We start from the raw sequence: 25,227 nt of genomic DNA, 5'->3' as shown, positions 1-25,227 counted from the left end.
TAGGCATTTAGAGGTATTTATTACAAAGTTGAATTCAAAATTCTACCACATTCTCCATGATTCCCTGTACAAAATACATTTATAGCTCAAGGGACCCTTTTCCCTTCCACATCGTATAGTGCAGTAATCCCACTTCTAGAACATGGTTCGTGGACAGATGGACACATGCACACGCACACACCAGCAGCATTAGTAAGAAAGGCTCAGATTATAGGACAGCTACAAATGAGCCCCTCTCGCCGCTACTCCAAGCTCTTGGTCCGTCAGGGGCAAGTTCTCCAGGATGGCTCTGAACAGTTCCTCTTGTAAAACAATAAACTCATTCGCTGAGGTTTTAGGACCAAACACAAATTCAGCAGGAGTGGTTTCTGAGCTAGTACCTCCCCTACCACAGCTGTCACCTGTGACAATCATGGCCCTTGACATTCAAAGAGAAGAGCACAAGTGAATTAAGAAGTTAAGCAACTCACAACCAGCCATGCAACTCAGGTCTTAGTGCCTTAAAACAGACAATTTTCAGTCCTGGCTGCTTGCAGCCCGCAGCACCATGAAGACAGCAAATATGCGATGGAGGTGGTCTTATCCTCATCTTCCCTTTTCCAGATGGAAAGAGCCTTATGATATTCTAACAGTCCACACGTTTCTGCCTTCATAGCAGTCACATAGCAGTTATGTGAGGGGGAAGGTCACTTCACCACCCAAGGAGTGGTCATTTGCTGTAAAGGGGAAAAAATCTTACCTACTTTCCTCAGCTGGTGGAGATGCAGGGCCAGAGCCAAGGAGATTTTCACATTGCTGCAGCATCTTGAGAGGAGGAAAGGGTGTTACAGCGGCACTTGTGCAGAGCGCCAACTCAGACTAAATCATGCAGGCATGGCCTCTGGAAGGGAAACATCTAAGTGCAACAATGGGGAATTTCAGGCAAATGCCTGTGTTTTCATGTTGACAGCTGGTTCACTCTCAAGTCCCTTGATAACGATTCTCAGATGTATACAGAGGGACAGTTGGCAGAAAAATCCTACCCTATTAAACATTTCTTTACCTTTCCATAATTTGGTTCTGGTTTTACTCTCACTGCAAGTGATAGGTTCACTCAGGATACTGTGTGGTGTCCTGTCCTACCCTGTGTTCTGACTCCCCTATGAAATGGACGCACAGCCTAAAAAGTTGGAGGAAAACCAATGACATGTCCTGGACTGTGGGAAGCACTTGAAAAAGCAGAAGGGAGGAGAGAGATATAAAGAGGTAGAACCTATCGATGCTCTCTGTGCACCACCAAGGCCACCCGATCGATACAAAAAGAAAACTGCAGAGGAGAGTGGTGCTGGCTGTCCTATTCACAGGACTGCAAACCAGACTGGTAAGCCATGCACGGCACACCATCCTCCACCTGGACCAAGGGTAATACTGATAAAGGAATCTCCAGTCAAATCCTCATCATGGTCACAAGTCTGAGTGTGTGTAGTCCACCTCTTGGACACACACCAGTCCCTGCTGCTGGAATACATGTGTGCAGAGGTGTTCTGACGCAGCTGTTAGCACATTTTTTAAGATGAATGGCTTGTCTAGGAGAAGCCAGATGAGCCTAGAGACCTTCTATCTACCCTCCAAAGACTGAAGAGGTGAAAATATTTGCACACGCAGACTAAAAAAAAAAAAAAACAAACAGGGAACCTGGAGGCCTGCAGCTTTTTGTGTTCTGAATCTATACACACAGTTTGATGAAACACTTCACTAGTGATAAAAGGAGCCCTGTCAAACAAACTTCAAAGCAAGCAGCTGCTCCAGGGAGCAGCACCTTCTGGCACCTTCTGAAAAGCACCACTAGCTATTTTCCACGTGGCTTGGGAAGAGGACTAATAAGCAACCCTCAGGATGAACCTGAACACAAACACGTACAGAAAAGCTGAACTAAAGCAGCCCAACTTCCATTCAGAATGCAAAGAGTGCCCTGTACCCATTACCTCACGCCTCCACCACTGAGACCTTCTATATCAGAGTCAATTAAAGGAATCCCATTCCATTTTAATGACCTAGCAAGATACTGGTTACTATTCTGTTCCAGACATGGCCTGACAAGTTGGTTTTGTTTGTATGTTTGCTTTTGAGAAGCAAATATTGAGAATCAAATACTATTTTTTTCCATTGCTCTTCTACTGTAAGCAAGCAGCAATATTCACTTACACTGACTTGAAAACCCAATCCTCAGAGTCCAGTGGTTGCAGGTGAAATGCGTGCATTTTCTTGACGTCTAGTCTTCAAATGTAGACCTTTTAATACTATTAACTACAGATTAAAAAAAAATAAAAGATTCAGCTGGAGGTTGCTCCCTCTTGTGGAATATTTGGATTATTTTTTTCCATTGTATGACACCATCCAATTACCAGCACACAAGACCTCAGAAATAGGGTAGTCTCAATGCCAATCAAATGCTCTCGGAGGATTTCTGAATTGGCAATCCTAAAGGAAAAAATAAACACCTTTGTCTATACAGAAACAGAAGCAGGGGGGATGGGAGTAAGACAACTACCGCCTTCAGCCAGCTAACCCCCAGACTCGGAAGCATTGTGTTACTGCATAACACAAGTTTCTTGTTTTTTATTTTTATTTTTTTGCCATTAGTGTTAAAGACAAGTTAAAGGCTGGAAAAAAAATACACTTCAAATCACAGCTTTTGTCAGTTTTTGTGGAAATTCCTCTCCATGGCAATGGGACTATTGTAAGAAAACTCTGGATCAGGATAGCAAGGCATTGGGCTGATCATCTCACCAAAGCAGATGCTGAATCACATTGCCACAGAGGCAGCACTGCAGTCTGTCTGCCATGCTGCCAGCAGTTAACGATTCGCAGCTCCTGTCACAGAGCTGGATCTGAAGAACTTTGCAGCCTTCTCCCCCGTCCTTCTTTCGCAGATATCACACCTTTGTGAACCCCTGGCTCATGCAGGTGGGGGCACTTCCTGCAACAGCCAAGTGGAAGAGAATCATCAAACCCAGTAGCTAATTAGTGCAATGACTTCCCACTAAGAATTATCAGCAGGTAATTAACTCAAAACCTTTAGAATCAAAAGCACAGACCTCTACCTTCTGAGTTAGTTTCTATAAGAGTCAGCTTCTGGGGAGAGACATGACACTCCACGCCAGAACCTTACAATAGCAAGCAGCTGCCTTACTGAACAATCCTGTAACTCCTCTATTAAAAAGGAATGAAAGCCAGTCTGATGGAGTCAGTCCCCCATGGAGAACAACTATCTTGGGGATGTTAATGCAGCCCTTCTGTGCTGTAGGAGTTACATCAGAATTCAAGGTTTGATAGGAGAAATGAATGCACATTTAAACACAGACACACACATGCTGCACTTCCAGTACCCACAATTTTGATGCATGGCTGAAAAGCAGAGCAAGAAATCTGAAATGTTAGGCTTGAGTTCCTTGAAACAAACAAAAGTTTTGCAAATATTAGTTCTTGAGACAGGAACACAGCTGGGGTCTGAGTAGCAACCATGAAATGTGACAAGAAATTGAAACTGAGCAAAGCATAGATGGACTAAAAGGAATAATTCACAAAAGCAGACCTAATAGAGGAGAAAGGCACCTCATATTCCACTTTCTTCGAAGGGGTGGATTCAACATTCAAGAGCTGTTGACATTTAAAGAATTTTTGCCTGGCCTCACATTTCCTTCAATGCAGTAATTAATTAGCTGGACAGCCATCTATGAGAGGGAACTTGCTCAGTATTGGAATATGGAGTGCAGATACCAACGGCCAGTTCTGTAGCTGCCACATTCAGTAAGATGAATCCTTTTTCCTAAATGCCATAGGTACTGGCACTGGAATAGCTTGGATCAGAAGACAAATGATAGCTGTCTAAAATTTTCAAGCTATCATTTCAGTCACAATCACACACCCAAAATGCCCATCTTCACAGTGTACTGGGGCAGAAAATAAATCACCTGCTGTTTCCACTGTAATTTCCTTAGCAGTTTCAGAAAGAACTGCAAAACAACTACAAAGTGCTGAGCTGGAACAGTCTGGCTCTGAGCGCAGGCCTGATAGGTGATTGCTCTAAATGATTAAAGGTGACCAGAAAGCAAGGCAGTATAAAAGGATAAACAATCTCCATCTCCCCTGTCAGCAGAGCGCCTGGGAGACAGACAAGGCACAGTGGCTCAGGAGATTTCAAGCAGACCCCTTTCAGTCCCATTATAAAAATTCAGGGTCAGAACAAAAAATTCCGACAGCCAGGGCTGAGCAGTACGGAGATCCCCACAGGCTTACTTGAAGCTTTAGGGAGAAACACCTTGCTGTCAAAAAGGTCATTAAATATGGTTTAAATCCCAATGCCTTGGACACTATCTGGCTCTCAAACTGGAGTGGTACTTACATTGCATGTAGGAAGACAGACACACACACACGTTAACATGCAACTGCACACAGTCCAGCTTGTCCTGCTCTGACTGCTGCAATGCCACCGTTTGCCTGTCAAGAGTTCTGATACACTGCTCAGAACTGAGAGTTAAGCAGCCCACTGTCCAGGAATATAACTTAAGGATTCACAACATGAGTCTTTCTAAGAGAATCTTCTCATGGTCAGCTTTTGCATCCTCCAATGCAGGCAGTGCAAACAAATGCCAAAATAACAGGGCTGCTAGACCCAGAGTACGCCAGAGAGAGGGCATTTTACAGTCACATCTCCAAAGTGCCAGAATCAGTTCGACATGCAGCAGTCCTTGTGCTTCTTACTCTCTGTTCCCAGGCTCCCTTTGCTGGCTCTAGAACTCCCAGGAGTCCATCCATCGGAGCCCTGCCATGGGGCTGCTGGGGTCGGAGGCCATCGGTCCTATCATCCCGTAGGACAGAGGATGAAAGAGGTAGAAGCTGTGGAAAGAACCCAGAATCAGAGACCACACAGTTTTCTGTCTCAAGAAAAATGCAGCACGTTAGTCCATACAGATGTCCTATGGGACCTTTGTTTTTTGGATGCTCTTGAACTTTGCTGGTGACATTCTAATCTCTGCTGAGCACAATATACACATAATACAGTTTCTTCACAGGTATCATTTTCTTTTAGGAAACAATAGCTTTGAAGAACAGCAACTGAGAAAGCTTGCAGCAATGAAGAATTTGCCTGTGTTTGAGGGATCTGGCACCATCTGGCATGGGGACTAGAATCAGAAATCACTGAACTCCAAGTTGAGCAGAGAATGGAGCATTCATAGTGAGTGATAGAATGAAAGAAAGATTCCCTGCAATGGAAAGATGTTTTAAAACATATTGCTGGGACACAGATGCTGAATCTAATCAAATTTGAGAGTTTAGATTTGGGCTTGATGTTCAGCAGAGATGAGAGGCAGAGACAAATGCTAAGGGTAGTTACCAGGCACAAAGGTTCCACTGAGACTGTGGTTGTTACACATTCAGGAGAAGTTGAGCTTTCAGTGCTCACCTGTACACGATGAGTAGAACCAGCGCCAGGATCCCTCCTCCATATACTCTTCTAGCTGCAGTGCTGGGGGACAAGAACCTAGCAAAGAACTTCAGTAGTGTGTCCCAGGTGATTCCTAGAAGGATGAGGCAGAAATCAGGAGCAATGCAGGAGCCAAACAAGAGTTGCTACATTCGGTCAGACTGGGCTGACCAAGCTCTATTAACACCAAAAAACCTTGTCAGTTTTTAAATCTATTTACCTTGCTAGAATTATACAGATTGTTTTCTATCAGCAGAGTTATTTTTTTCTTTCTTTCCCACTTGAATAAATGCAAGAGATCTGGACCCCAGCCTGTTAACTAAGGTGGCACAAAAATCACAATAAAAACTACCAAGATTGAATTACAAATGGACATGACAGAAATATAAGGACAGCAAAAAAAAAAAAAAAGGAAAGTAACACATATAAAAGCACAAAGTAACAATGATACAGCAGAGGATAGGAATCACATCTCAATTCTAACCACTAGACATGACTGCCTCTTCAGTGTGGCAATGAAAAAGAGACAGTTAGGCACCGCAAGCTGCTTTGTGAAAAACATTTTCATTTATTCAGTGCTTTCAAGCACTTTACACAAGCAGAAAAAAATATGAGAATATATTGTTTAGACTGAAAAATCTCCATTTAACAGAATTTCACCTGTTTCCCTGCCTCATCTTCTCTCAGTCTTCTGTATTTACCTGTCAACATGCTGGAAAAAAGCATGGCAGGAAAGTAGTGGTGAAAGTAGAGAACTCGGCCCATCATAAAGAAGGGGAGGTAATGAAGGAGCCAGCCCAGAGCAATCTGTCCTCCACCATGAAGCACAACTCGGGACAGTTCTGGAACACAAACAAACAGGCTTCAGCAGGAAAAAAGAAAAAAAAAACAACAACAAAAAAACAGATCCTGTTTACAAGCCTTGTCACAGTAAGTAGCATGTGAATCACAGCAAAATAAACAGGAATGATCTTTGGAGTAAGTCATGCATTGGTCTGAAATTGGTCCAAGCCTCTGCACTATCCTAGCTACATTCTTTATATATATATACACACACACACACAAACACTTTCCAGGAGAAAAATGAGCATTAGGTATTATATAACTGCATCTATGTTTATTATTGCATTTCATTATTATATAGCATTTTGTATGTTATTACATTTTACATAAGAATTATGTCTTAATATATCTTTTTTGATAAGTCTCAGTGGATTGGCAGGAGGTTGCCGTAGAGGCTCTATGTTAAGACCAAATTTGCAGTTTCTCAGGATGCACATTAGACTAATTAGGTCATTCCAGTTTCCGATGTTTTATGTTCTCTGCAATGAGACTACAAGCCATCTAGATGATCACTTTGCCAGCCCTTCCTGGAAAGAAATGTTGCTTAGCTTTCACAGCATGGGGAAAGGACTGAGAGCTCTGATGTCTGCATGCAGATTAGCTAATCACTTATTGTTTCACTTAACAGTGTCACATTATGTTTGGTATTTCCCTTTCAACGCAGAGATCTACAAAAGTAAGTAGCCATCGATGTAAACTGCAATGTATGACTTCTTAGGATTTGCAAAAAGCTGTATTACCCGGGCTGGGGTCAGTAGCTCTGTTAGAAAAAACATCAGATTTTATTACCTTCTCATACTGGTACGTCCAGATCAAAAACAGCTCCACAAACATGCAGCTGGTCATTTCTGAGCAGCAGTAATGCCATGGTTTTGGCTGGGACAGGGTTAATTTTCTTTATAGAGGCTTTTACAATGCTGCGTTTTGTATTTTTGATGAAAATAGTGGTGGTAACACACTGATTGTGCTGAGCAGTGCTTAGACTCAAGGACTTTTCTGCTTCTTGTGCTGCCCTGCCAGTGGGGAGGCTGGGGTTGCACAAGGATCTAGGAAGGGACAAAGCCAGAACGACTGACCCAGAAAGGGACATCCCATGCCATATGATGTCATGCGCAGTAACAAAGGCTGGGGGAAAAGAAGGAGGAGAAGGGGACATTCAGAGCGATGGCATTTGTCTTCCCAAGAAACCATTATGTGTGATGAGCCCTGCTGTCCTGAAATTGCCTGCCAATGAAAAGCAGCAAATGAATTCCTTGATTTGCTTCGCTTGCATATGCAGCTTTTGCTTCACCTAATAAGCTGTCTTTATCTCAGCCCATGAATTTTCACACTTCTACCTTTCTGATGCTCACCCCCAGCACTGTGTTCAACTTCCAGAGGCTTTAACATGATTTATGAGTAAGTTTTTAACACAGAAATCCTAACATCAGCTTTTCTGTGCCAGGAAACAAGGGTGTTATAACAGATTCTATAATGTAGGATGCATAGGAGAACTGACCTCACCTTTGAGTTCAGATGACAGTTGGACACCTCTCTTCAGTGCCACTGCAGCTGAAATTGCTGTCAGAAGATACAACCCAATAGTGAACAGATTTAGCCACCAAACCACCTATGTAGGAAAAGAGAAAGACTTTTAGGACTTAAGGCTGTAAACAGGAATGAACATGTGAAAGGAAATGAAAAGCTCCATGCAAACATTTAAGAATAAAATGAGAGAGACAGTCCAAAAGAAAGAAGAGTAAGAGAAACATTGTCACTGGAAAAAGCATGAGTAAGCTAAAATTTGCTAAAGACATTATCTTGGAACCTCCTGTTCCAACTTACCGGGTTTCCCAGCAAATAAACCCGATAATCTGTCTCGTTGACACCAGAAAAACGCAGACCCTGAAGAAACAAACCAGAAGTAAGCAAAAAGGGTTTGAATCCATGCAGCTTATTCTTATCTTCTACAGTGTCAAAGGTGAGATAACTTCCCTTCAAGGCAGCTTCAATGTGATTAAGAGGTCCTGTGCTTCCAGAAGCATTTTAAAGTACCTGAAAGCAGAAAGGAAGGGGGACCGATCAACACACCTGGTAGTTGATAGGCCAGTGCCAGGGTTTGGATGTAACTTCATTGTCCTTTGGTTTCAGGCCGCTGTTCCCCTACAGATAAGAAAAAAAATGAAATGAGCGAGCAGTTGTGCTGCAAAGTCTGCTCATAAACATCTGAGTTTACAAACATACATGAACACTCTTCCTGAATAAAGACTGTTTTCTGACCACATGCACACATCATCTTCGGGAGATAGTTACAATTAGGACAAAGAATGTTTTAATACTACTGAGCAAGTGAAAACATTCTTTGGGTATGATTAAAGGCAGTATTCTCTCATTTCTCTTCTCCAGGTTTTCTGTCACTAAGGATACACGTTGCATAAGTAAGATGTCTGTTCAGTAAGAGACTACTTCAACAGGCTTCCTTTCACTCTGAAATAAAAACCTCAGAAAAGATTATTTCCATGGAAACTCTTGCAGGTGCTTTCTTACCTGAGACAACGTTATCACTGGTTGCCATGGAAATATTTAACATTACTAATAAGTTGTTTGACTACCTTCTTTTGCAACTTTGAGAACACCTTTACAAACAAACAAATTAAACCTTAGACTCCCATATCAAAGTGGTACGTTCCATTCTTCAGGGCAACAGAGCTGGTAAAAGGGTTAGGAAGGCACCTCCTATGAGAGGCTGAGGGTACTTGTGTTGTCTAGACAGGAGAAAAGGCTCGTTGCTCTCTACAATTTCCTGAGGAGGGGAAGTGGAGAGGGAGATGCCAGTCTCTTTCCCCTGGTAACTGATGTCAGGACATGTGGAAACAGCACAAAGCTGTGCTAGAGAAGATTCAGACTGGACATCAGGGAAAATTTCTTTAGTGTGAGTGTGGTTAAACACTGTAACAGACTTCCTAGAGAAGTGGTTTGTGTCCCATGCCTGTCAGTCTTAAAGTGGCATTTGGATAATGCCCTCATTAATATGCTTAACTTTTGGTTAGCCCTGAAGCAAGTCAGGCAGCTGGATTAGATGATCTTTGTGAAGGTCCCTTCCAACTGAACTCTTCTATTATTTTCAGATGGAGTTTGAAGCTAGAAGCGGAAGGGCTGTGGCTAAGATCAAAGAACAAACACAGGGAAAGACCACAAGACCAATCTACCCTGAAAATATTAAATCCATCTCTTTTGCATGTATCTTTAGGCATAAAGACGAAGCTGAAAATGCAGCATCTCAATAAGCTTTTTAAAAAAAATATTCCATTTTCAATTCAAACATTTATTGTGTTTTTAAGTGTCTGTTTACCTAATTTTCCTGAGCGTGACCATAGTAGTATCCTCCTGCCCCACAAATACTAATTTAACTTCAAAACCTTCTGCTACGTTAGGAAAAAATCCTAAGCTCTCCTTTACAGAACAGGATTTCAGCAGCAAAGAGATTACAGAACTAGACTGTAGCTAAATCACCTTAACAGTAGAGCTAGGCATCAAGCCCAAGGCTTCCAAACTTTTGGAAAAATTAGCCTCAAGAGCACCTCTTTTTCTAAGCAAAAAGACAAGTAGGTTGCTGGGGCACACAAATTCTGCCCTAGCTTACAACCATCACCCAGGTATCTCAGAAAATGCTTTTTTTCTTTTTTTCCTTTTTTAAATGAAAGATAAAGGAAGAGAAAATGATCATCTGGAATTAATGGTATCTTACCCGGATCATAACCATGTGGGATTCTAGCAGAATTTCTGCAAAAGAAGGCTTCAAAACATCCAGGCTGATATTGGGCACTACAGAAAGAAAGGAAAGTAGATTAGAAATCTGTATGTTTTACTTTTATTTGCCTGTTGCATAATAAAACTAAACTCTCTCCTCCTGTGAGGAATCTGCTTCTAGCACCTCTTTTAATTCCCTATGCAATTCATTCATATTCTAAATGCAGAGGCTTGAAGTCAAAGTAACCCCCAGTGAATTTCACATCTGATGTACTCCTAGATTTCCTCCTTTATTTCCAGGAGCAAGAGAAATATGTCTCTCTGAAATAAACAGATCTCTATTTCTAGATGAAATTAGAGACATATTGCTCATATGCTGCTGTTTATCTGTAAATGAGCCACGCGTGTGGGAATACAAAATGCAGTACAACAGAAGAGGAAACTCTACCAAGTCAACAAGCCCAGGATTCCTTTCCTCCAATCTGCACAGTTGCTCCGAAGAGGTGAGGAACACCAGGTTTTTGGTAACTCGGAACTCAGCCCAAGTCAGCTGCAATTCATGGGAGGAAAACCACACCAAACAATTCAGGCCAAATGAGGCTGTGACACATATCTAACTCCGGGATGAGGCTGCAAGGCCCATCTGTCATTACTGGCACACTGTTCTCTTCCCAGTTTTTGTCATACTTCTACTATTACTTGATGGCACTGCAAAGTCATTATTTAGCATACCCCGTAAGAGAAGGAAGAAAATATACCAGAGCAGGATAGATATTAACTTTGAAAAAAAAAATCATTCAAATATATACACCATACTCATATTAAGAGCAATGATTCCCAATTGAACCAATGATGTTAAAAATAACAGCTTGCACTGCAGTACCTTTAAAACTTCATACTTTTGTTATCCAGGACAATCTCAAAATCCTTAAAATGTCTTTATATTTTCTACTACGCTTGAAGCATTATCACCAGTTCAATGTCCAGACAGTGAAGTCATGGAATCGTAAAATAAACTGAGCTGGAAGGGACTGTCGCATCCAAGTCCTAGCTCCACACAGCACTACCTAAAAATTAAACCACGTGTATGAAAGCATTTGCCCAAATGCTTCTGGAACTCCAACAGGCTCCTTAGGAAGCCTGTTCCAGTGCCTGACCACCCTCTCAGTGAAGAGCCTTTTCCTGCTATCCAGTGTAAACCTCCCCTTGGCTACGCATCTCTGAACAAGTGGCCCAAATTTAGCAAGTTTGCACCTGAGCTGGAAGAACAGACAACTCCAAATCACTGACTGCCAGTTCTTGCTGTCTGATAGCTCATCCTTTCCCTTAACAGGGAGCCAAAACGGACCCTCAAAGAAAAGGAAAATAAATGACTCACACTTGGGGTTGATATGATCTTCAAAGTTCCAGAGGGAGTTGGGAGTGTCCTTCAGGTATGGTGTGCAGGTGACTTCCACTTGTTCCCAACCCCTGAGGAACACCAGAACAGTCAGACACTATCCCACCACGCAGAAACCAAAACAGATTTGAAAGAAAGCCTACATAAAAATTCCACTAAATATATGGGCCACATTTCTAAATTTGGGTGCCTAACGTCAAAACACTTAGCACAAAGAAGCTGCACGTTGACAACTTCAAGTCAACCGTTACAGTCTCTCCAGAAAAAAATGAAATCACCATCATTAAGTCAATCCATGCTTATAGAAACAAAGGATCAACTTCAGAGGATCCCACCAACATTTCACTTGCTCTGTCACCCTATCTCTAGCAAGTCACATTAAATACTTGTGTAGAAAGTGCATCAGACCCTGCAGTAGTCTGACAGATTAATAAGGAATTTTCTATCAACTGCCACTTACCAAGCTTACTTCCGCTAATTAATTAATTACATTAATTAACCATCACTTAACTTTCTGAAGGACAGTGATTATTCCCCTTCAAAGTCTTAAAAAAAATCTTTATTTGCAGTTACCTGGGTTTTCTTCCCCCTCAGCTCTTAATGTCATAAATATTTTGCAGCAGTGACTTTCACTCACAGGGTAAGTTTGTGTTAGTACAAAAAAATACATACCTCCCTTCCTGAATGCTGTTGTCAGAGACAGTGATTTATTTTTTTAAACCAAACACATTATTTACTCATGAACCCAGCCTCGCTGAAAAAGATATAAATGCCATTTACATTCCTGACCAGGCAGAGCTATCTGCCTGCATTCACCATGATTCAGCATCCACCAGATTTCTTAATAGCTTTTTTTTTTTTTTTAAACCATGAAACAGTGAAGGGAAACCTAAGATAGCAGTGACAGAAGCAGCTCTGGAAGCAGAAGCCTGCTGCTTCAGGATCCATGTTAGCATCCCACACAGTGGAGCTGTGCAGATACAGCAGCTTGTTTGGCATTAGTCTGGATGTCTCTGCATGCACCTCGTTTTGTGATAAAGATATATAATCCGTAAACATATTAAATCCCATCCCCTGTTAACATCAGATTGTTACTGTCGCCCTCACACTACAAACACCTCATGTAAAAATAGCAGGACAGACTTCCAACAACAAAAGAAGTTAATACCAATAACAATAGGTTTGGAGGATTATGGTACGGAACGGCATGAACTGCCCCAGTTTCTAGCAATTTTGGTGAACCTTAAGGCTAAAACAGGCCTTGAAGAACACAGCTGTCATCCCCTCCTGGACTTACTGCATGACAAAATCAATACCTGTGCAAATCTTAGATCTCTTGGCAAGGGATATGATTTTTCAGAGCCACTGCCCAGCAGGCACCTTCACTGGAACACACTGCATAACCCTAGCCCTGATCATCTGGTTGCATTTTAAGTACCTGTTGGTTATTTTTTTATTCTTTTAAAGATAAAGAAATGGAGGAAACGTGGTTACTGCTTAGTTTAAATTTAAAAGCACCAATAAGCAAACAAACATAGTAGCTCCGGGCTGTGTGGGATGGGGCAGGGAAGGAATACGAGGTTCTTACCATTTTGGCAGAGTCTTTCCAGAAGAGCCCAGTAAACACCCTGTGGCCACATGGGTTAGCCGGACCTGACTCCGCAGGACTTTGATAAGCTTCCCAGGCTTTCTGCCCACCACTTCAATCCGCCAGAAGTCATTGGAGTCTCCTGTTCCATTCTATCATGGAAAAACACCATAGGAGAGAAACAAACAAACCTAACCAAAGACACATGCAATTGAAGTACTGAAATACAAACTTCTGAAACTCCAGTGATGACAAAGCTAAACAAAAGAGCCCACACTATCATTGCTCAGACTTCACAGAAGAGATTCCCCATTAGAAACAGAGGATTCTACACATGAGCAACTACCACAGACGTTTTTATCTTGCCAGCCTTTTTTTTTTTCCCCTTCAAATTCATTCTTGACTATGGCTCAGAGTTACATTTCAAAACAGAGGTAACTTGGCTGCTTCACAGAAGGGGTTTAGGCAACAGCCTTTGGAAATTCAGCCCTCAAAGCAGATTTCATTTTCGTGATTCAAACTTCTGTCATCATTCTGTCAACAAAAGCCAGTTGTCTACGTGACAAGGCCAAATACACGAAATAATACTTGTCAGAGCAACTTCAGGGTTGCTCAGTTTGGCATTTACGGAGTTGAAGGCTGCCAAAGCTAGACTGACATTAAAGCTTACGTTATTTTCTTGTCTGTGTTCATATTAAATAGACCTTAAATAAGATAAGCTATTTTATACTAGACCAACTTCTCCTCTAATCCTGTAGATTTACAGCTACATCTACCACCCTGGCAAACAAACTAAGAGCAGAAATAAATCCCCCTGGCACAGTATGAACTCCCCCCCACCCAAACAGCTTTTGCTTCCTCTTGCCATTCACTTACTATTCCATAGCCAGTGACCTGAAAATGCTTTCTCGTCAGGGGAGCCTCGTGCTGGTGACTGTGAAGATTTCTTGAAGTTCTGGAATTAAATTAAAAGTCAAACCTTGTTTGTTTGTTTAAAATGTCTCTATCAATTTGTGATAAGATCTTTTGGTTTAAGGCATTCAGAGACGGCCACCAGCACTTTGACCACCGAATGGCAGAGCAAGATACAGCTCTGATAGCAATGGGGCCACAGAGCAAAAGAGCTGCTTCCCACCATGCAACTCTGAGTTTACGCCACACTGGGCACTTTTAGCGAAGAAGGACACCATGAATAAATCCAGCCCTCAGGCCATAAACCACCACCTCCAAGTGGTAATGTACCACAGCTCGTAAATCAAAAACATTTAGGTGAAACTGCCCTGAGGTCCACACACACACATACACACACGTGCTTTTTTCCTTCTTATGAAAGGAGAAAGGTGGGACTGACAGTCCTGCTCTTGCAAGAAGCAAAACAAGATCCTGACCTCTCTACATTGTCACTTTTACTTTGAGGGGAAAGACTCTACCTTTTGGTCAGATTTACTGAGGTGGGGAATCGTGGCCCCCATTACACCAGGCACAGATGGAGCCTCTCACTCCAGCAGGGACTGGCAGATGAGGCAACCAGAAAAGCGGGGCCATATCCTGGTCAGTTCTTACTCATATTATGAACCTCCCTCGCCAACAACACAGCTGCATCTAGCCCTCCCTGCCTTATCTGCACACAAAGCCTCTGCCCACACTTGATGAAATCTGTCTGCAAAGAGAGGAGAGCCACCTGCTGGATCTTTACCCTAACGCTGCAGTTTTCCTCCCATTCTGCAGAATTCCCTTCCAACACATAAGTTAAGCAAGCCCAGTATTGCCAAACCAGGATTTTACCACTTTCATTATCGTATACTTAGCAGTAAAACCCAAAGTTCAATGTATCATTTTTTAAGGTCTTCAAATCTTTTTGGAAGACTTACACAATGACTTGTGGATATGCAATACTGAACACAGTAAGACATAATTTTCAGGCTCACAAATATAGAACTTCTGTTAAGAAATAAAAGCCGTGATAGCACAGAGCATTATGGCACTGTGACATTAGATGAGATGAAGATTAAATATCAAGTCACTAGGGCTCCCCTACGTCACCCTCATTTATTCATCACAAAGGCAAAAGCCAACATTTTCATTGAAAATGTCTCAGAGCTGTGATTTATGTCATTTTTGTGCACAAAATGACAGAACACGGGTTTTGAATGGCTTCTTCGCAGGAGTTGCCTTTACTATTGCACCTCACATAGCTGAACAAATCCCTGTGCCACTTAGGCAGGTACTGATAATGAAGCTGTATGGTTCTGTTAAAGGTTTCCCATTTTACAGGCACTTCAAAACAAACCAAAGAAAAAAACCTCCACAAAGCCTGCATTGGCAATGCAGATGTACAGACACCTCTGCTGCAAAACCAGCTTGTGCTGGCCTAACATTGTAGTCTTTGGCAAGCCAAATCTCCCTCCAGTTCTACTCAATCATTCAGTCTCTTCACATCCCAGAAATCGTCCTTACTCTTTATGTTCCAGGCGAATAATATCTCCATGCCTCACAAACTCCACAGGGCTGGAGGGGTCTGACAGATCTGCTGGAGGAAGAAAACTAATCACACCAAAGCACTGACAAACAAATCAGGGTCTCAAGGTTTTTTGTGAACGTTCAAGCCTCAAGCAGACAATACAAGGCAAACTAGTTTGTGTAAGCTTGGTGTAAATCACTACTCTAGTTTAAAGAACAGCCCTGAGGGTTACTCTATAGAGTAACATGACCCAAAGCAACACATAGTGCCCTTAAATAAAGGGGATGCCTGACTAGGCTAACTGAACTTCTTAACTAGATATCTACATTTTAATTTCATGGACTATAAAATGACACTTGTAAGACCGTAGGTTACTTGAATTTTTTGTTGTTTAGAGTGTTCCTTGTCAGTTTTTAAATATAGGTGCTGTTTTATATATAGGTGCTGCAGGTGTAGAAAGGAAACTACCCTAGACCAAACATGCCTCAGCTACACTAATTGATATTCTAAATCAAGAGAATATCACCTTCAATAATCTATGTTGTCCAAGGAAGCATCCAAGCAAATCACTTGAACACCATGTATCAGAACATACCAGGAACCAACTTCTCCAGGAGTCACAGCCATAATAACAGACTCCACAAAATATTAATTGAGCTCAGATTAATTTCCTCTCCGTTATTGGCAACCCAACCTGACTGAAAAGTTGTCAGTGCAACCTTCAGCCAAAAAAAAAGCTTAATTTACTTTTACTGTACATCCTGGAGAAAAAAAAATAAATAAAAAAATGGTAGATACAAATAAGGTTGATGAAGATGGAGTCAGATTCCCTTTGTTCTACCTCCTCCCCTCGTCTTATCTATGAAGGACACTTTGCCCTGGAGGGAACTCAACATATTTATGTTAACAACTGAAGCAGCAATTATAAAAGGCTCTTTACTGGTATTTGTTACCTGTATCTGAGTCATGTCTCTTTATAATCCACAGGTTATTCAAATCTTTATGTAAGTAGGCAGTGACCTAAAAGCACAGGATAAATTATTTTACCAAACAAGAATAAAGCTGGTGATAGCAAAGATGCATTTGCCAGCAAATCAAAGTCCCAAATGAATGCACTACTAACAGAGAAAACCTGGGAAGATTTCTACAGCATTTCACTCTAGAAAGCCAGTTACTGACCGCTGCTTAACCAAGATCCCACCCTTTACTCAGGGTCCAGCACATCCACCCTGGAGCACTAGAGCACTACACTTAATGGCAGTTCACATGCATCATGAGTAACTGCTTCCAACCACACAGCTTGACTTCACAGGTTCCTTCTACAACAACAGGGTATTGAAATCTGGACTTTTTGAATAGCCACTGACCAGTGTGAGTAGAAGGAAACAGCTCTGGCTCTACAGACAGGCATTGTTGGTAGAGATTTATGACAACAGACTGCTTATAACAACCATAATACTTCTGCCAAAAGATCGGAAGTCGGAAGGATTCAGGGATCAGCTGTTGAAGCAGTATTATTACCCAGCTAATCTTCACCAGCCTGCTCAGCCTCACACAGAGTAACTGCTCTTATTGCTACCAAGAGCCGGGGAGATCATCGGGCCCAAGGGTGCTGCTGCAGGAGGTTACCTTCCCAGCAGGACAACTCTGCCCTCTTTGCTCACTCTCCCCTTCCAGCTGCAGAAGCAGCAAGCCCTACTCTCCAGGACCCAATCCCAACCCCACACCTGTGCCTCCCACTCAGATGCAAGCACACAGCCCAGCAGACAGGTGACTGAGGCAGAGCACACAGGAGTATTTTTGTGTGGGAAAAACGGGGAGTTGGAGATAAAATCTTTTACTTTGAGGTCATATCATCAGAGGAGGTGATGGAGGAAGCAAAGTGATCACAATCTCCATATTTTCCTCCCCAAAATCTCCTCCAAGCTCTGCACTCCCTTCCCCTCTCCATACCCCAAAAACTCACCTAGTCCCCTAACTTGTCCCACCTTCTGGGTAGGGATCACAGGATGGCGGGGAAGTCTCTACCTTGTCCCATTTACTCTCAAGGAAACTCTCATCAGCATCCTCCAAATCCTTTCACTGTCAGGAAGCGTGCTCTGCACTTTAATTTGGCCTATCCTTGAGCAAGTTTTGGTATTACATCTCCACATTCAGTAATAAACATCAATGTTGCATGACAGTATTAGAATTTTTAGTTGACAAGAACAGCAGGAAAAGATGATTAATTAAAAAAATGTTTTTGAAAACCTCCTCCTCATAGCAGGGGCTTCATGGAGTTAAGAACAAACACTTGTTTTTCTTTGGAAACTTTCAAGGAGTTCAGAACAATTTTTAGACACTAACAAGCAAACTGCAGAGATTATCTTGGGAAGGCTGCAGAAGCTGCGAAGATTTGTGAAGCTTAACGATGATAAACAAAAATAAGAAATGCACTTAATTTCTCTAAAACTTAATTAGCAATAGTAATATGGTTTCTGATTTATACTTCGATTTACTGGTTTATCACTTAAATATAAGCCCTTAGAGAGCTCAGCTAAGCACTTTTCATTATGGCTAATGAATGGCTTACAAATATACAGATAACCAATTTAATGAACAAAGCCTTACAAACTCCCTGCTGACAGATGAGGAAAGCAAGGCACAAGAGGAAGTAATTCACATTAAGGCCACAGAGCCCATGGCAGGAATGAAAACAACACCCAGCACTCCTACTCTGTTGATTTTAACATACAGCAACAAAACCTATAAGGGAAAGTAATAGATTTGTTTTAAACCTAAGTTTTACTGCCTTCCTTGAGGTAACAACAGCACTTTCATTACAGAACATTATTTTAAAGTCCTCATGGCCACTGTCTACAGAGGGTGGTCTTGCTACTGCAATAAAGTTTTTTTTTACTGCAAGTCACCTCTTTGGTGCAAGCTGGTGGGCTCTCAAGCATCCTTTTTACTCAAGATTCCAAACACCCAGCTGTGGCACTGAGAGGATAACAGGTGCTGAGTAAATACATAGCTCCTGTCACAGTGACAAATAATGTTAAGTGCAATGGGAATGAGTAGATGGTTGTAGTCAGAGGCAGGGCACTAACCTGCTGCTGGCGAGCCCCTACGCCCTCTGGGTAGAGGTGCCAGTGGGAGTGAAGGTATCCCCCTGCCATCCGAAGGTTCTTCATCGTGACCACAGATCCATATGCCAAATCTAAACAGGAAGGAACAAGAGAAAAAAGCATAAGGCAGCTCTCCTATAAATGTCTCCCACAGCCAGCCTGTGATGCTCTGATTAGGCATATATGTTCCTACTTTGTTTTGATGAAAGCTCGCTTCCTGAGCTGTCCAAACGGCTCATTGCAAGCTTATCTTCCATCACTATCCACTACTCAGTAAAACTGTTACACAATATTTGAACCTTTTAAAATTCTCCCAGCCAGTCATAGCATAAATGGAAGTGCTAGGTTAACTGTATGCAATTCCCATAGAGAAAGGCTTGAGAAACCTTTCCATAAGCATAGACAGTCAAATTAAAACATAATCAATTTTGAAAAGCACGTGACTGGTTTGAAGCACTCCATCCTCCAACCCCTACAGCAACACAAGAGGAACGGGAGGCAAGCTCAGGCAGCTATCAGCTGGTACTCTGCCTTAATACAACTTTCTTCCTTCACAACCTCCAACACAAGTGAATCACCTGGGAGAATGGACCTGATGCTCTCCCAGTAGCAGCTCTGGAGCAAGGACAAATCTTTTTTGTTGTCTAAAGCAACACTGAAGGCCAACAAAAGAACAGGGAGCAGCTGCATGCATACAACACCGTCAAATCCCTCAAAATGGTGCCTTTCCCTCAAGAAGTAATATGAAGACACAGCTAGCGACCGTGCACCAAGCACAATCTAATTTTCAGCCTTTTTCTTTTCTGCTGATAAATAAAACCATACTGAGGAACAGCATGGACCTGACCATGACCACAAAGGAATGATCTGCACTGATTCACAGGTGATGTTATTTTTACTTAAACCCCCAAGTACATTGACAATACTCAGAGCCATTTACTCCCTGGGGCACTCACGCTCTGGAACGGAGACGTTATGAAGATTGTTCCCAATCAGCTGGGACTGAAAGGCAGAACTGAAGAAACCGTCCCCAGGACCACTACAAAATAGAGCAAAGAACACGTCAATTTGAAATCTGGCAAAACAAGCATACAAAACTATCATGCACTACCAATTTGTTTTTACAGAAGGAAAAGGAAAAAAAAAAAAAAAAAGGAAAAAAGACAAAACCAGATGGCCTCAGGAGAACACTGACTGGATTTGCCTTAGATGCACCTCTAATACTGTGAATCACAACAGATATGTGATACACACACTCTTGCAAGAAATTGCCCAGAGTCAGAAGGACTTGAGAACACAAAGATGTATGCCTTCTGGCACCATTAACCATCTTTGGAGGTGTTCTTCTAACAAATAAATTGACTCACTGTCAGCTCAGATATAACAAAGTCTGTCCCTGTGGCTCCTGAAGTCTCATATCCACTAATAGGTTAGAGGTAAAATCAGCTGACTTAACTGAAAATATAATAAATTTAATTTTATATTCTCTTTAATGGTGAAATGCTTTATTAATCTCATCTCTTAACATTAGCATGTGGGAAAGCATTACATATTTTATTGCTGTTGTGCTCCTTCCACATAAAAACCATTCCTTAGTTGCAGGCATTCAGAATAGTCTTTAGGCACACTTACTAGACATTTTTAATCACAGTCAAAGCTTTTTTCAGGAATGCGATGCCTTTTTTTTTTTTTTTTATATAGTTACAAAAAGGAATGGAGTTGAGACATTTTCAGGTCCAGGAAAGAAAGGGAAGAAAAAAAGATACAGAGTTTGGTCAGGATCCTTCCTTGGCACATCAAAGCCTCAAGCTCAAACGCTGTTTCCCTGCCAGCTCAGCCAGAGCCTTTCTCTAAGAACAATGCGGGAGTCTGGGAAGGGAATTAAACAAAGACACAGCTTGTGGCTGTGCTTGTGATGCTGAAAATGGAGAAATCCATAATCAATGGTCTTTAAATCAAAGCATAGACAAATGATTTTTCTACTAGAAAAAAAAATAATAAAATACCTTTTATTTAACACTGTAAAATGAACAGCAAACATGGCCGTGTAGAGGGCAAGCGGGAGCAGGATGAGGCAGAGTACACGAGCCAGTAAATGCTTCCCAAACATGACCTGTAATAAACACAACCTGGATCAAACAGTGTAGCTTCAGACAACTCCACTACATACTCTGCAGGACCCTGAGTAGCAGTCTGCCATGCACACATGTGCAGCAGGCTGCAGAATTACCTCAAAGAAGCCTAGAGAAAGGTAAAAGCTTGGGCAGAGTTTGCTGTGCATCTCAAAAATGAGGAACTGTGGTAACCTTGAAATTTCAGGCTCTTGGAAGTAAGATAAAAAAAGACAATGGGACATTATAATTTCCCCAAATACTGAATATCCCTAACTTTAGGGAAGGAGGCCGGGCAGCTCCCATTGACAAAACTTGGAAAACAAGGACCTTAACCTGTTTACCAAGGACCTTAACCTGTTTACCAGTGGTACACAACTTGACATAAAATCACAGCAAGGAAATGGCTTTTAGAATAGCAATCCTTAAAGGTAAGCAAAAGGGAAAATGAAAACAGGAGTGCACAAGCTTCTAGACACACCACTCCCAACAAGTGCAGATGTGGATGCAGTGAGGGCTAGATATGCTTCATTCACAGAAACCAGCTCACTTAGCAAAGATAGTATAATACTGCAACTTCTTTTGATGCTCCTCAGACAGCAGTTACAGAAAAGTCAGAAGCAAATCTTCTGAGTGTTTCAGCTGCCTCAACACAAAAGCAGAGCACTTGATTTAAAACACTGGGAGAGGTCGCTTGTACACAGGTGGCCAATATGTGGTTGCACATTCACATCCTCCTGACACTGCAGGTACCAGAGCAGATAATATAAAGCACACAATGGGTAATAAATAGCTGTGGGAGGAGAAAATAGCTTAAACAGCAAAAATTGTTTGCTAAATGTCCACATCTGACTACAAAGCTTGTAAGGGCAAACACACTATCTTCCTTTTTCTTTGTGATACCTATCACACAATCATTAAGCTAATCATTTCCCATCCATTAATACCAGATCCAAAGATTTCAGAAGTAATGGGGAAGGGAAATGGTCTAAAATTTTGGGTAGACCTGTGTGGTGCCAGGAGTTGGACTTGATGATCCTTATGGGTCCCTTCCAACTCGGGATATTCTATGATTCTATGAGCTGAGCATTTTACAAAACAAAGAACCTACTGAAGTCAACAAAAGAAGCAGTTGCTCTGCCCAGGTTCTTGAGCAGTAAATTTGATAACCACTGGACACTTGGAAAAACGCCGACTGATGGCACATAACCACATTTCTGTAGCACAGCACCATATGAGCTAACCTCCAGTTCCCCAGTCAAAATGACTGAAATATGCTTTGATCTGTGTGAAAAAGATTTGTACAACTACAGACGTCAATGCAAAGGCCAAAAAGAAAATGCACATGAAGGACAACACCAAGCAAAACAGAAGAGCGGTCCAAGTTAAGCTGAGAATTCTAGCAATCAAATTAGTCCCCAAAACCCTGCATGTAAATAATCATGAAGAGTTTCCTAACAAATGCAGAGAGAAATTATTCAGGCTTTGTGGGTTTGATCCTCGCTTTTTCTTCTCCCTCTCTCTTCACAAGCACTACAACTGCCAAATATTTTGTTATTCAGAAAGCATCTACCTTCTGGAGTAAATTTCTTTACATATTCTAACACTCAGGGGCTTGCTGCCTTTGCTGCCAGCAGCAGAAATGAAATCACTGTGCAGCCGTCTGCTGGCAGAAAGCTTAGACATGATGGATTTGTTCCATTTCAAATGCAATTAACTGACTCTGCTCAAGAAGTGCTTCTCCGGAGCCGGAACATTGCATCTTTGCAGCCCATGTTGATCCACATTAATCAGAGAAAACAGATCACACAGCAGGAATAGAAAAAGTCCCCCAAGTCCCCCACTGTTTACGATAAGGGCAAAAGCAGTAAGTGAAAGAAACAGGATTTTTAAGTTTCAGAAGAGGCTGAGACAAGAGAACTGCACATCTCTTAAAAAGCATGCCTGAAGAATTACTATTTTTTTCCTGCTGGTTGCCAGATAGCAAATGGGATATCAAGATAGTTCTCCAAATATCAGGTATCACAGCCCAAAAACACAAAATGCAACAGATTAGAACAGGGCACCCAAATACACTAGGGATTTCTTAGAGCTTACAGGAACTAAGTGGTGTGAAATCAAGCAGCCTACAGCTCCCTCCATCCTCAGAACGGGCTACAGAGACTGCATGGACAGAGCTTGCCTATAGCTCCTGATGGGCTACAGCATGCTACTGCCGTGCAGCCGAGGCCGCTGCACTCCCATGAAGCCTGAGCTTGCTCTGCTTATGTAAACCAGGCACTGCAGAACATGCCTGTCTGCCAGGTAGCATGTACTCCTCAGAAGGTCACATAACAGCACTGGAAATGTTGCTTTGGGCCGTTGTACAGCCATTGCCAATGAGCATTTTCAGCCTAAACTGAAATAAAATCCATCCAACTGGAAAGGTAATAGTTTCTCTCAGGAAAAAGCCGAACCTTTTTTTGTGCTCCTATGAGATACATATCCTGTTGTAGTATGTGTTTCCTAAAAACGTATGGCAATAATTTTTCCACTGTAACTTTCACCTTTCATCTTCATCATCTACCTCAGGTGCCTGTTTGCTGCAGACAGAGCATCACTGTTTGCTTCCATGGTTGTCAAAAACTAGGAGACTTACAAAAGCAAAAGAAAGTAAAACAAAGAAACCCTTAGCATAAAGAGAAGTTTTTGACACTCACCAGTGACAGGCTGAGGTTCCCCAGCAAGTCCCACAGATCATAGATTGTGTTCAGACCAACCAAGAGGACTACAAAAAGGCCAACAAACTTTACCCCCATTGCTCCAGCAAGGTTCACCCCAGTCAGGCTCAGCCAGAACCACCAGGAGGCAGAAAATGGCCTGCGGGACAGACAGAGCAGGTCAGAGAGTAAATGATGGCTACAGGAATGGGAAGCTGTGATCAGGAAAGCACACACCAGATCACTACCCTGCAAAGTTACATTCCATCTTCTTCCCAGGAGCCCATGAGGAATAGGAAGAAATGTTTTTCTTTAATTTTAGAACAATGGAAGGATACACTTGATACACCTTTCACACGAGCCCATCACTTAAGCCTAGGCAGCCCTCTATCTCCCCTTTCAGAGAGGGAACACAGACACAGGTATAAACTGAAATACTGGTTTAAAGAAAATCCCATGTGTGGAAAGTCTGAAGATGAGGACTTTTGCTGCATAAAGATGCAAGCTTACATCACTCAGAAAGCTAAGAATACAGTGGAGGACAGATCAAATAGAGCTACCACTTTCGGTAAAGCAGAAAAGTCACAGTGGAGAACATCTATCCAAAAAAAAAAAAAAACAAACAAAAGCTGCAGCAAAAAGCAATAAAATTACAAACTAAACTAAAACTGAACCATAGAGAAAAGATGAGAGAAGATGACAGGAAACTTAAAAGCTTTTCACTGCTCACTCCTGATGCCTTGATAGTTGCATTTTGACTAAAAATCCCTGTGCCCTGCTAAACAACACAATGGAGCTGGCTTTTAATTGACATAAGATGAACTAGTTGGAGCTAATCCTGTTTTCCAAGACATGAGAGACAAGTTCGGGTCAAGACACACAGAGCTACATCGCAAGCTGATCAAACCCTGCCCTATACCTCAGTGCCTGCACTCCCTGGGGGACGTGTTGTAGATGGGGACAGCCCTAGATGGCCTTACTTGGTGCTGCAGGCTGTGTTTCAGCCATGTGTGCTGCAATCATGCTAAGACTTATATGAGCAGTACTTAAATATTGCATGAAACAAAAAATGCTCACATCTAACACAATATTCTAAGCTTTTATGCCTTCAAATTCTGGATGCATTATGCAGTGAGTTCTCTGTACAACACAGGCACAAAGAAGCTTTCTGACATATCCAAACACCTATAAACCATCACTCCCCTCTTGCTAGGTCTATAGCAAATACCCCAAGCAATTTAACTGCCTTATTCAGAAACATCCTGGCTGTATTTCCCTTAAATTTTTTATACCAATTACCTTAAACCCAACAAATGTCAGTCTTTACCTTGACTAGCAGGATTTTATAAATGCTCACAGGATTACAGTCACTGTTAAGCTGTGTTTCTCTGTTCTGGAGACAAAGTGACAGTGTCAAAATGGCATATTAATATTTTTGCCATTAAGGAGCAAAGCTTTAAACAGGCTATAAACATCTTTCATTCCTATGTTTCTAACTTACAACGCCCTATACCACATTCTTTCATGCCAGGAATTTTTAAAAGCTTTAGCATTCATTTTCAAGATTTGCAGTTCCATGAACTATTTCTGCTGAAGTTTCCTTTCCCTGCAAAAACGATCTATTTAAGTTTCCGTCCTGGCCTACCGTAGCCATGATACTTTCTCCCTTGTTTCACAAATCTTTGTTTCACAGTTTTATCTCCCCTACCACAAGCCGTTTTCACCTCCAAGTTTCCTGAAACAATCTGATCTCAGCCATTCACCCAGATTATCAAGTGTCAGACAGGTTCTAGGACTTTATTCATGCAAAAGCTGAGTACCAA

The 25,227-nt window shown here is 41.9% G+C and overlaps 1 protein-coding gene across 4 annotated transcripts in view; it reads right to left on the bottom strand.

The window, feature by feature from the left end:
• The window catches only part of POMT2 (protein O-mannosyltransferase 2), a 27,835-nt gene continuing 2,608 nt past the window's right edge, over positions 1 to 25,227 (bottom strand). For 2 of the 4 annotated variants that reach the window (XM_068683101.1, XM_068683104.1), the window contains exons 6-21: positions 23,405 to 23,564; positions 20,601 to 20,707; positions 19,551 to 19,633; positions 18,577 to 18,686; positions 16,441 to 16,507; positions 15,484 to 15,556; positions 13,903 to 13,981; positions 13,027 to 13,178; positions 11,418 to 11,509; positions 10,038 to 10,114; positions 8,381 to 8,452; positions 8,135 to 8,194; positions 7,814 to 7,919; positions 6,169 to 6,309; positions 5,447 to 5,561; positions 1 to 4,878 (exon numbers count right to left, since the gene is read on the bottom strand). In XM_068683101.1, coding sequence (XP_068539202.1) covers positions 4,773 to 4,878; positions 5,447 to 5,561; positions 6,169 to 6,309; positions 7,814 to 7,919; positions 8,135 to 8,194; positions 8,381 to 8,452; positions 10,038 to 10,114; positions 11,418 to 11,509; positions 13,027 to 13,178; positions 13,903 to 13,981; positions 15,484 to 15,556; positions 16,441 to 16,507; positions 18,577 to 18,686; positions 19,551 to 19,633; positions 20,601 to 20,707; positions 23,405 to 23,564 — 1,600 coding nt within the window. In that variant the 3' untranslated portion in view covers positions 1 to 4,772. The remainder of the gene's footprint in view (positions 4,879 to 5,446; positions 5,562 to 6,168; positions 6,310 to 7,813; positions 7,920 to 8,134; positions 8,195 to 8,380; positions 8,453 to 10,037; positions 10,115 to 11,417; positions 11,510 to 13,026; positions 13,179 to 13,902; positions 13,982 to 15,483; positions 15,557 to 16,440; positions 16,508 to 18,576; positions 18,687 to 19,550; positions 19,634 to 20,600; positions 20,708 to 23,404; positions 23,565 to 25,227) is intronic. The other 2 variants (XM_068683102.1, XM_068683103.1) reach the window with 2 other exon arrangements.

This window comes from Anas acuta, chromosome 5 (assembly GCF_963932015.1).
Source record: "Anas acuta chromosome 5, bAnaAcu1.1, whole genome shotgun sequence".
Lineage (NCBI taxonomy): Eukaryota > Metazoa > Chordata > Aves > Anseriformes > Anatidae > Anas > Anas acuta.
This window is presented reverse-complemented; position numbering and strand designations above follow the sequence as displayed.